Source organism: Equus caballus, chromosome 2 (assembly GCF_041296265.1).
Source record: "Equus caballus isolate H_3958 breed thoroughbred chromosome 2, TB-T2T, whole genome shotgun sequence".
Classification (NCBI taxonomy): domain Eukaryota; kingdom Metazoa; phylum Chordata; class Mammalia; order Perissodactyla; family Equidae; genus Equus; species Equus caballus.
Genome location: NC_091685.1, coordinates 94191893 through 94204256, shown reverse-complemented (window position 1 = coordinate 94204256; position 12364 = coordinate 94191893). Strand labels below are relative to the sequence as shown.

The window sequence follows — 12364 nt, the reverse complement described above, 5'->3', positions numbered from 1 at the left end:
AAACTCACAGCCAACATCATTCTCAATGGTGAAAAACTGAAAGCCATCCCTCTGAGAATAGCAACAAGACAAGGGTGCCCATTCTCACCACTCCTATTCAACATAGTATTGGAAGTTTTCGTCAGAGCAATGAGGGAAGAAAAAGAAATAAAAGGTATACAAATTGGAAAGGAAGAAGTAAGCCTTTTGTTGTTTGTGGACGACATGATTCTATATATAGCAAACCCTGCAGAATCCAACAGAAAACTATTAGCAGTAATCAACAACTATAGCAAAGTTGCAGGGTACAAAATCAACCTAAAAAAACCGGCGTCTTTCTATACACTAAAAATGAACTAGCAGAAAGAGAAGTCGAGAATGCAATTCCATTTACAACTGCAATAAAAAGAATAAAATATCTAGGAATAAATTTAACCAAGGAAGTGAAAGACCTATACACTGAAAACTATAAGAAATTATTGAAAGAAATCGAAGAAGACATAAAGAAATGGAAAGATATTCCGTGCTCATGGATTGGAAGAATAACCGTAGTTAAAATGTCCATATTAGCTAAAGCAATCTACAGATTCAATGCAATCCCAATCAGAATCCCAATGACATTCTTCATGGAAATAGAACAAATAATCCTAACATTTATATGGAACAACATAAGACCCTGAATAGCCAAAGCAATCCTGAGAAAAAAGAACAAAGATAGAGGCATCACAGTACCTGACTTCAAAATACACTACAAAGCTGTAGTAATCAAAACAGCATGGTACTGGCACAAAAACAGACACACAGATCAATGGAACAGAATCTAAAGGCCAGAAATAAAACCACACATCTATGGATAGCTAATCTTTGACAAAGGAGCCAAGAGCATACAATGGAGAAAGGAAAGTCTCTTCATAAATGGTGTTGAGAAAACTGGACAGCCACATGCAAAAGAATGAAAGTAGATCATTATCTTACATCATAACACAAAAATTAACTCAAAATGGTTTAAAGACTTGAAGATAAGACCTTATGTGTGCCTTATGTGTGTTGATTCCTTTAACACTTGTGGTAGGCAGACTAATGGCCTGCTAACGTCCACGTCTGAATTTCCGGAACCTGAGACTATGTTAAATTACTTGGCAAAACAGACTTTGCAGATGTGATTAAGGATTTTGAGATGAGAGAGAGTAGCCTGGATTCCCCAGGTGAGCCCAATGTAATCACAGGGTTCTTTTAAGTGAAAGGGGGAGGCAGGAAAGGGAGCTTCAGGGTGAAGCAGCATGAGAAGGACTCAGCCACTTCTGGCTTTGAAGATGGAGGAACGGGACAGCCTCTAGAAGCTGGAGAGGACGAGGAAATTGTAAGCCTCATTGAACATTCCATTTGGGAAGTATTTTAAAAGTAGGGATATTTTAAAAGAAAAAAAGATTAAGTTGATTATTGTAAAGAAATAGATTCATAGAACTTGAAAAGGTCAGATACAAAATGTTTAAAGTGAGTCTTTCATCAACAGTTGTAAACTATTCCAAGAAGTCTCATCATGGGCAGACATGAAGCTTAGCTCTGTGCACGGCACTCACAAGGCAATAAAAAAAATCCACTGAACAAGTGAATGCATAAACATTTAATTAGCTTGTGGATATGCATATGATCAAATGCGTCCTCAAATGTTTTGGGGTGGGGCTGGCCGGTGGCGCAGCGGTTAAGTTCACACCTTCAGCTTCTCGGTGGCCTGGGGTTCGCCATTTCGGATCCTGGTGTAGACATGGCACCGCTTGGCACGCCATGCTGTGGTAGGCGTCCCATGTATAAAGTAAAGGAAGATGGGCACGATGTTAGCTCAGGGTCAGGCTTCCTCAGCAAAAAGAGGAAGACTGGCAGTAGTTAGCTCAGGGCTAATCTTCCTCAAAAAAAAAAAAAAGTTTCGGAGTCTGTTTCATCATTCTCATCACTTTAAATTACTAGGCGCTTCTTTGTCTGGTTAGGAAGAAGCTGTCTTTGCCCTGTTCTCGGACTTCAGTCCATGGTTTTGGCTTCCCAAAACAGAGGTAGCATAGCATTAGTGGGTAAGAGTTCTGGTTTGGAATCGGCAAGACCTGGATTTGATTCCAGCTCACCTGTTTATCACCTGTCTGAATTCAGGCAAGTCATTCAACCTCGGTGTCTTCATTTTAAAATGGGCATCATAACATTTACCTCCTGTTTTGCAGTGACGATCAAAATTATGTAAACACTGCCTGACCCACAGAAAGCACTCACAAAAGGTAGCTGTGTAAATCTCACATTACTTATCAGCACAGACTGACTCTTGTTTCTGATGTTGCCCAGAAAGCACAGTGTCCCAGTCGGATGTATTTCTTTTTGGGGTGTCGTCCTTCTCAAAAACAGAAAGGAAAATGGTTGCTATGAACTATTTGAGCCTTACATGTGCTTTACTTGAGTGAATCAGTTTAGAAGGCTCAAATTCATCCTCACCTTTTTAGTAACTTTGATTCTTGAGAATTTGGGGAAGGAAGGAAAGATCTGTTCTTAAACTTTAAGGGAGAAGATGGACAGGAGTGATCAGTGGTTTCCAGTGTAGTTAGAAGAGAGAAAGCAGCTATTAATGGCACTTAGCTTGTGCCAAATGCTTTACATATATTATCTCACTTAATCCTCTAGGCAACCCTTTGAAAGAGGTGTGAAGACCACCATTTTATACACGGGGAAATGAACCACAGAGAGGACAAGGTCACACGGGGCAAGTTGGGATTCCAACTCAGTATACCATGTGGCCTTTCAGCCAGGACTGCTTTCCAATAAATACAGTCCTGACTGATTACACGTGATTTAGGAAGAAAATGCATGCTGCTTAAAGGGAATGAGTAATGATTTATATTAAAAGAGGTTATTGAGCGGCAAGCAGCACATGGACATAATTTCTGCAATTATCCTGTCATACTGCAAAATGAGTTTTCTTTGACCACATAATGCACATATTCCTAGCTGTGTAAAGAAAGTGCCTTCTGTTAACTAGTTGCTGACCATTATGTTACTCTGAAGACACTAAACAGACATAGATGAAGCATAAATAGGCAATTTTTAAAGCAAGTTTTCCTCTATGCCAATAAATATATTTTTTACCCCATCCAGGAAGATTACACACCTGAGATCAAGGAACCACTAAGATTCAGTTCTAGAGCTGAAAATTCTAACGAAATCTAAAGGTGGATTTTCCAGTTTGTTTCAGAATGATAGAAACCACTTGCAGGATTCTCAGAAGCCCCTGAAGAGAAATGTACTTGCCTATAGGAAGTCACACAGAATCCAAGTCAGGTAAAATGCTTCATATCTAATTATTGAACGTCCTCATTGTCTGCCCTTCCTAAAAAGCAATTGTCAAGAATCATTTGGCATAGGGCCAGAAACAAAACAAAAATCACACATTTATTGATATTATGACATTATTGATTGTGATTACTATATAAACGATTTAATTTTATTTCAATTTCATATTCATTTTAATGGACTAAGACTCACTTTCAAGGTTTCAATATTGGCTTACCGTTGTCTTCAACAGAGAGGTAGAAGACGTCTTCTGTTGCCTTGCTGCCTTCGTTCAAGATGTAGTGCATCCTCATCTCATCAATGTCAGCTAATAAAAGAGTGAGCATCTTACAGGTCATAAAGGCACAGTAGAAAATGAGTATGTTAAGAATTTCAGTGTTTTAATAGGTCATAAAAATACTACAACAAATAAAACTTAAAATGATTAAATGAAGACGAATCTAAATTTTCAAAAATGATTAAATGAACACTAATCTAACTTTTTCTGAAAGTTACAATGGCAAAAATAGAACTTTAGTTTAAAACTTTGTTACTGTGCTCCTATGTGCTCAATCTCTGTGATCATGCCCAACAAGAAGGCCATTCTACCTATGCGTGGTTCACAACATCCTCGCCTCTATGGAGAGCTGAGTCTACCCGGTTTTTGGTCATCTGTACAAGTATGGAGCTTGGCATAATGGTGGAGACTCATTAATTACTTGTTGAAATGAATTAAACAAGAATAACTACTGTATTCTAAGACACAAGAAAATGAGAATAAAATCATGATATTTTTCTATTGCCTATTCTCCTGGATTTTAAAGAATTTATCAATTGGGTCTATAATTGTGTTTTTGTATTGGTAATTATTAGTATTTTAAAGACAATTTACATTTTGGGGATATTTATTTGTAAGAACAATTCTTATGGAACCACATACGATTTCAATTGCTTTAGAAGCAATTCTGAAAATGTGGCTAACCTATTTTTTAAATATCCTTCATAAGTTTTACTCTAAGATTGCATCTAGGTTTGTATGTATGTTTTGTGGGAAATTGCCCGCATCTCTTGACATCTCATATATAGAGCTACATAAAAAAAGTTTGAAGACAATGTAAAGAGCAGCTAAAAGACCCCAGGTGTCACATCACCCAGGAGAGCTCAGGGACCTGCCTCTAGTTCACCATTAGTATGAACAACAAATATCAAAGAAAAATGGTCTTTAAAACGTGGGAAACTTAGTTCTATGCTTTTTATTTAGAGGCAGAAAGTACATTTGAATAGTATAATAATGTGCAGCGTAATACTAATATTCAAAATGTAAATACCAAATATCATCTTTAGAAGTCTAGACTTACTGAAAAACTATGCACATCATGCCTAGATAGGTCATTCTTTACTTAAAATTAAAAATTAAGCTGATATGATCAAAATTAATGCAACCTTATCCTACAATATTTCAGGAGCAGAAGCTGTCTTCCTGCATTTTGCAGTTTTAAGGCATAACTACCACCCTTGTTAAATGTCTGAGGGTTCCTTTTTTATCTTTGAGGAAGATTAGCCCTGAGCTAACTACTGCCAGTCCTCCTCTTTTTGCTGAGGAAGACTGGCCCTGAGCTAACATCTGTGCCCATCTTCCTCTACTTTATATGTGGACGTCTATCGCAGCATGGCGTGCCAAGCGGTGCCATGTCTGCACCTGGGATCCGAACCAATGAACCCCGGGCCGCTGAGAAGCAGAAGGTGCGAACTTAACCGCTGCGCCACGGGGCCGGCCCTGAGGGTTCCTTTTAAATGGGGATTCTGATGAAACAATTGAAAAAGGTCTTGTTGCCATTTTCATTACAAGAATAATTTCACATTCCATTGTATTTCCCTAGAATCAGAATCTTTCTGCAAATGGGCTGAGGTCAGGACAATTTTACACAGAGCTGAGAGATCTGATCCACTCAAGGAGAGGGACAGAGGGGACATTGTACACTAACCTTGTGTAAACACTCGCGTGCTCTCGTTTCCAAGGCCAGTGTTGATAATGAAGCCACGCTCTGGTCCTCTGGTCACTTTATACTTCAGGAGCCTGTGGGGGCCATCCTGATGCTCTGCCTTCAGGGACTTGTTGGTAATCAGGAAGTCCACGTGTCCAGTGTGAAGGTGCTTCAAGGCTGGGGCTCCCCTGTTAGCGGCAATCTGAGGGAGCCTGTTGTCTAGAGGGCATATGTGGATCTTCATTACCTGAGGTTTGTGTGTCTCCAGGGCAGTGTCTGGGAAGACATAGAAATCAGCATGAGTGCCATCTGTCACAGTCAAGGAGAAGCTGTCTTCAGTCGTCTCACTGCCATTGTGCCAATAGCTAATCAAGTTCTCGTTCAGGTCCCGTTTGGTGAAGGTGGTCACAGGATGGCTGCCATTATACAAAATCTTGCCGTGGAAGGGGACCTGGGTGATGCTAAAGAGGAGAAGATCATCTGGGGTATCCTTGTCTTCCACTGTCAACTCAAAGGGAGTGATCAGCTTGCTTTCCCCTTCCTGCAATATTAGTTTATGGATGGTCAAGATAGGTTTCTTATTGTCCACATCTGTGATGAAGATCCTGATGGTTTGGAACACAGGGTTGTGTCCATCAGTCACTTGAAACACAAAGCTGTCCATCTTTATCTCATCATTTGAAGTGTGGACATAGAATAGTTTGTTGCCAGCCAACTGAAGCTGAGTGAAAGAGGCAATGGGTTCCCCAGGGTGGTCAGAACTTTCTAAGTGCCCCAGGCTAGGAGCCTGTGTGATGCTAAAGTGAAGCTGTTCATCAGAGCTGTTGATGTCACTGGTGCTAAGTAGATCAGTGGTGAGGGCCACTCTGCCACCTTCTGTCAAAGTGACCCCTTTGCTGATGACCTTAAGGAAGACCCTGTCCAAGCTGCCAATGGTGACATAGAAGTAGCGGTCTATCAAATGGTTAACACCATCAGTCACATCAAACTTGATAAGGTCAAGAACTCCTTCTTGGCCTGTGTGGGTGTAACAGATGAGGCCTCTGTCAATCTCATCCTGGGTAAAGTTCATTCCCAGGGTGAGGTTGTTCCTCACTTCCCCTTTGGGTTGTCTCAGTCTCTGTAGAAGCCCTTGTTGAGGCCCAGAACGGAGGACAAAACTGAGGCGTTTATCATCTGAGTCAAGATCTGTGGCCTTGAGGACCTGATTTGTGATGACTGCAGTGTGTCCAGTCTCTAATTCCAGCCCACCATTGATGGTGAGCCGAGGGGTCTCATCATCTACCAGGATCACCACAATGGGTACCTTCCTGTGGGTAGTATGCTTGCCATCACTCAGCCAGACCTCAAAACTGTCCTCTGAGGTCTCAGAGTCATCATGCTCATACACAATGGTGGAGGCCTCCTGGATCTCCTGTAAGGTGAAGCTGTGGATGGGCTGGCTGCCTGTGGCCAGCTGCCGTATGATTCGTCCATGCCGAGGGAGGGCTGTGAGTTGAAAGTGAAGCTCATTTGGTGGCAAGTCAGCATCTGCCCCATTGAGCAGTGGGGTGTCTATGACCAGGCTCATCCCCTCTAATACCACAAACTTACGGGCAAAAAGTTCAGGCTGCTCATCATTGGTGGGTAAGATGATTATAGGGAAGAAGATATTTGGGGAGAAGTTAATGCCATCAGAGCAATAAAAGATAAATTGATCTTCTTGTGGCTCTACCCCCTTGTGGATACTTTGTATGTAATTGATATGCATCATCTGGACATCTCTGATGGAGAAAGCACTGATGGGGCTACCAGCCTGTGACACTTCTGAGCCAGGAGCTGGTGCAATATTTTCCAGGTAGCCAGAGGCTGGCTGACCAGTCACTGTGCATAGGATTTCATCTTGGGGAGTGTCCACATCTTCAATATTGAGATGTTCTAAGGTCAAGGGGCTCTTCCCACCTTCATAAACAACGTATGCCTCTCTCACCAAGACCTTGGGGACCACGTTGTCCACAGGCAGCACTATCACTTGCACCTGCACTCTCTCCACTATGCTGTCCCCAACCACCCATTGATAAGAACCCTTGGAGACAGCAAAGCTGAAGGTATCATGTTGCTTCTGGAAACCAACTTCACCTCCAGTGTGGACGTAGACTACTGCCCCACTAATGAGGTCCTCTTGAGTGAATTGTTCTGTGGGTAATCCATTCACCAGAATAGTGCCCAATTGGGGACTGTTTTCCATGATGAAAGACAGCATCAAGTCTCTTGTGCCCTTCCTTTTGCCATGGATGATACCCATGGTAATCTCAGTGGCTCTGTTTTCCAGTACATCTGTGGAAACATCTAATAATGAACTACCTGTAAAAGAGATCCTGGGACTTCTGTCAGCTGCAGTGGGATGCACAGAAATCTTGACAGTGATGGGTACGTGGTGTACCCTGTCACTTACCTCCAGATGGAAGGTGTCACTGGTACTCTGGTCTCTGCTGTGCTGGTAAGAGACACTCCCATTAATAATATCAGCTTGCCTAAAAGATTCCCCCAGGACCATACATTTTTTTAAGTACTGCAAGTGTCCATGTTGGGGACCCCAGACTAACATGAAGACAATCTGGTCAATGTCTGTGTCAGGGTCTGTAACATCCAGCTCATTACTGCTGAGGATAAAGCTTTCTCCCTCTAAGACAGTAAAGCCTCTGTTGGTAACTACTGGAGGCTGATTGTCCACAGGCTTCAGGAATAATGTGAATGTGCCTGTTATACTGTTGCCTGCAGCATCCTTCACCTGGTAGGTGAACTGCACAACCCGTGGTACAATACCCAGCTTCTTCTGTGGAGGCTGGTAGGCGACTTTGTGGTGATTCATCTGGGCCTGGGTAAAGTGCACGATGGGTGTGTCTGGTGAATCAGTAAGCACAATGTCTCCAGCCTGGACTGGGTGGTTGCCATCTGTGTCAGTTGGAGGTGTCAATAGGGTGTACCATAGGTTCTGGTCATCTGAGTCCTGGTCAATGTATTGGAGGAATTTCTTCTGGAAGTGAGTGAGTTGATATTCTTGCACAGTCATTTCAAGGGTAGTTCCTGGAAAAAGCTCGGGACTCTGCAGATCCACTGGTTGAAACTTGATGGTGAAGAAGTGCTGCTTGGATAGATTGGGAGGGTCATGGTCATCCTGCACATGGAAAGTCAGCTGGGTCATAACAGATTGAGGGCTATGGGGTCCAAGATGGTGGTAGAAGACTTTCCCTTCCATTATGTCTCGCTGAAGCCACTCAGTCACTACCGTCTCATAAAGTCCTTCCTTTCCCACATAATGCCAGTCTTCCTCTTCGGAGGACAGAGGTGGTTCAACCTGCCGCAGCAGCATCTCCCCCAGGAGCTGACTTGAGTGGGAGGAACCAGCAGCCAGATCCCACCCTCTTTCTTCCTCTTTTTCTTCCAGAGGCTGGTCCTCCAGCACAAAGCAGATGGTTGAGTCCTCAGAGTCAATATCTGTAGCACTCAGGACAAAGGGGGAGATCTGGACCACCTGCCCTTCAGTCACTGAGAGCCCAGTGTTAGCACTGACCATTGGTGGTTCATCATCAACAGGTATAATGGTGACCGGGAAGAGGAATTCCACGTGGTTGTGCCAATCCTTCATCTGGAAGATGATGTTGTCACTGTAGGTGTCACTGCCATCATGCTGGTACACCACTCGCCCTGCTGCCAGGTCCATTGGTGGGAAATGCTTGCACCCAGCAGGTGCCCCAAGCACCGCTAGCTGCCCATGTCTCAAGCCCCTGACTGCAGCTACTTTCAGCTCCTCCGGGTTAGAATTATCACTGATTTGAAGGTTGTGGGCACTGGATAGGGGCCTTGACTGACCTTCAAAAAGCAGTAGTCCCCGGTTATAGCTAGCCACTGGGGCCAAGATGTTCATGGACTTCACTAGCACCATGAAGGCAAAGGGGTCTGAGGTGGCGCCATCTCCGTCCATCACCTCCAGCTCCAGCTGGAAGAGGTGCTCCCCATCCAATTTCTCTGTAGGGGGCTGGTAGGCAATTGTCAGTTCCCGCAGCTCCCTCTGGGTGAAGAAGGAGACTGGAAGGCCCAGGGGGTCGTCAGTGCTGACCAAGTAGCCCTGGTGCCCTGAAGTAGTTGTGGGGGCTTTGAGAACGTTGAAGACCAGGTCATCAGGGTCAGACTCCATATCCTCCGCAGCTAGTGCATCAGGCGTCAGAGCCGTCAGCAGAAACTGATCGACCTCCATCATCATCACGGCCTCGAAACTGGGCTTGGGCGTGGTGTTCTCGGCTCCCTCGAGGATCCTCACCAGAAGCTGGAAGTGCTCAGGGAGCAGCACCTCCACTGACCCAGCTCCTCGGTCCTCTCGCCCTAGCAGCTCCACCACCATGGGCACATAGTCCCGGTTGGGCGAGGGGGTGGTGGCGGTGTGCTGGTAGCGCACGCCGGCCAGGACAAAAGCCTCACAGTCTATGCCCTTGCCTCTGGTGAGAGGGACCCCCACGGCGTCCACCAAACGCCCGTACCTGGGCAGTGGGCCGCCCTCGGGTGGAAGAGGGATGAGCCAGCACCTGCGGGCGCTCGCGGCTCCGGACTCCAGGGAGGCGAAGTCCAGCACTCTCCTGTCGGTGGCCGGGCTCCAGCCCCGCAGCTTCTCCACCGCCAAAGGAGCGTTGCGCGTTACCAGCTCCAAGTGGGAGAAGACCACGACTACCGCCACCGTGAACCGCAGCGCCAGCGTGTAAGTCGGGGCTTCGCAGAGCAGCTGCAGCCGCACCCGGCCGCGTCCGGGGCTGCGGGAACCGAAGTGAGTGTACCGGACCTGGCGGGGCCCGAAGGCGCAGGGGAAGCGGCGCGGGGAGAGCGCGCCGTGGTGCAGAGGCAGGGCGTCCAGCACCGTCACCTCGCACCGGTCCCCCGGCTGCACTCGAATCACCAGGTCCCGGAGCGGGTCGAGCCAAAGCGAGCGCCCTACGGGCACCCGGAGCACAGGGTTGGCGATCAGGACGCTGGGACCGTCGCGGCTGCTGCAACCGAGTGCGCCCCAGGTGGGCAGGTGGAGCACCGGGTGAGGTTCAGTCCCAGGCGAGAGTACCTGTCCCCGTAGCACGGGGCAGTTCAGGAGCAGGTAGGCTAACGCCGCGACAAGCTGGCGGGGCGTAGCAGCAGGACGCCGAGATGTCCCAGCCATGGGACCTTGGAGCTGGGATGCCCGGAGGGTATCCTGTCCAAAGAGGGGCCCCGCTCAGCTGCAGGTGCAGGCGGTGGAGGTGGTGGCTGCTGTCCAGTCCGGAACCGATGCAAGGACGCAGCAGGAGACAGCGGCTAAGCTTCAGCTGCAGCAGGTAAAAGCAGCTGGCGGGAAGGGGCTCTGCCCCCCTTCTGCCCCGCCTCCGTCCCACGTCTCTCCTCTGCTGGCGCCAGGGGCCCCCAGATACTCCCCAGCTCCCCGACACCTAGCGAGAGTGCAGGAGTTCTTCCCTTCGCTTCTTGGCGATTTTACCCGCGCTGCCTTCCTGACCTTCGCGGCCAGGGAGTGGCAGCCACCGAGCAGCCCGGGCTGCCTGCCTAGGACCAGGTGGTCTGGATACTGTCCTCCCCGGGCGCCTCAAAGGGATCGTCCCTTAGTGCTGGGAGACCGACAGTGACTGTTCCCCGCGTCAGTTCTGCGCGTTTGAGCCGCTGCGCTCCCGCGGTCCATTCATCCAGGCGGTGGTGTTTCTGATAGGAGGGAGAGACACCGTTTCTCTTCCTTATCGCTGACAGGAGCGCATTTTCTAGACAAAATTGAGTCTCAGTCAGGACGTAGAAGAAGCTAGTGGGAGCTATTTTGCAAATAGGATTTTCTAGCTGTCTGTCTGATGAAGCAGCTTATTCCGGATCTTGTAATTCAGTGCTTTCGAAACAACCTTGGCATTTTTCTTCTGCTCAGTTTTTTGGGAAAAGGATTAGTATCCAGGCTGGTGAACTTCAATAGCTTAAAAAAATCTATTTCTCGTCAGTGGGGCTCACATACTACAATCAGGTGTGCAGGTCGGCTTCCTTCCATTCTCTCAGAATGTGGTTTCCATATCTAATCAACACTGACCCACCTCTGAGTTTATTAGACATGCTGTTTCCTAATTACTTTCTGTGTAGAAAAATATATGGTAGCCAGAGGGGAGGATGTCAAGAGAAACGGTCGCAGAGAAAATACCACAGATACTTGGATCTATTTCTGTGAATTAATCTATTTAACACTTGGAATCAGTCTCTTCATGGCTTTCCCGGAGGATGCCTGCCCTCCGTGGGTGTAGTGTTAGGTACTTAGTCTCAGATTCATTTTTTAATTATGAAAGGTGTCCATTTAGCCACAGTGTGGAGTTGATGTGCTTTCTTAGGCAATTAATGTGAATGCAACAGTGACTTTTTGATGACTATGAAAATAGACACATCCAAAATTGTGTTGATAAAAATGGCTTCAAGGGGAGTACAAATCTGTAGAATGTCATCCTCAATTTATTCTTTTGACTTTTTACAGGGTTGCAGACGTCTGTTTTATTCGCTTCAGCAGCAACAGCAGCAGCAGCAGTAACTGACTCCCAGAGCAGGAATAATCTGCTGGTGGCCTGAAAGAGCTAATTTTCTCTCTAGCTATTTAATCAGTCGGTGAAATGCTGTGGGTCTATATAATCCACTGAAGCAGAATGCTTGTACACCTCATTAGCACACAGATTTGTTCATAAAACAGAATATTAAGACATAGTAAATTTGTAACAATGTATGTTTAGCCTAATTATGCTAGTCCAGTGTGTCTGGAAAATATTATTTAAAGAATATTTTTAATTGAAACACAGGTAAAATTCCATTACCAAGGAAAGCGGCATTATGTTGCAGAAGGCTACTGCCTTGTCCAAAGGATGGTTTTTTATAGTAGAACTTTTATTGGTCTGTATATATTACATTTTACCAAGTGCATATTCTTGTATGAGTGCAATTTTGCTTCCTGTCCAAGCCCGGGTCGCCCTGGGCAACTAGCCTCTCCATGTGCTAGTTCACTATAGGCGGAGATGGGGGTGGGCAGCGGAGAAACTGCTATGTTTATATTTTTGTCCTGTGGCCCT

At 46.0% G+C, this 12364-nt stretch overlaps 1 protein-coding gene across 1 annotated transcript in view; it reads right to left on the bottom strand.

The window, feature by feature from the left end:
- The window catches only part of FREM3 (FRAS1 related extracellular matrix 3), an 84221-nt gene extending 73769 nt beyond the window's left edge, over window positions 1-10452 (bottom strand). The window contains 2 exon segments of the mRNA XM_001500810.3: window positions 3524-3613; window positions 5271-10452. Coding sequence (XP_001500860.3) covers window positions 3524-3613; window positions 5271-10452 — 5272 coding nt within the window.
- Window positions 10453-12364: the final 1912 nt, after the last annotated feature.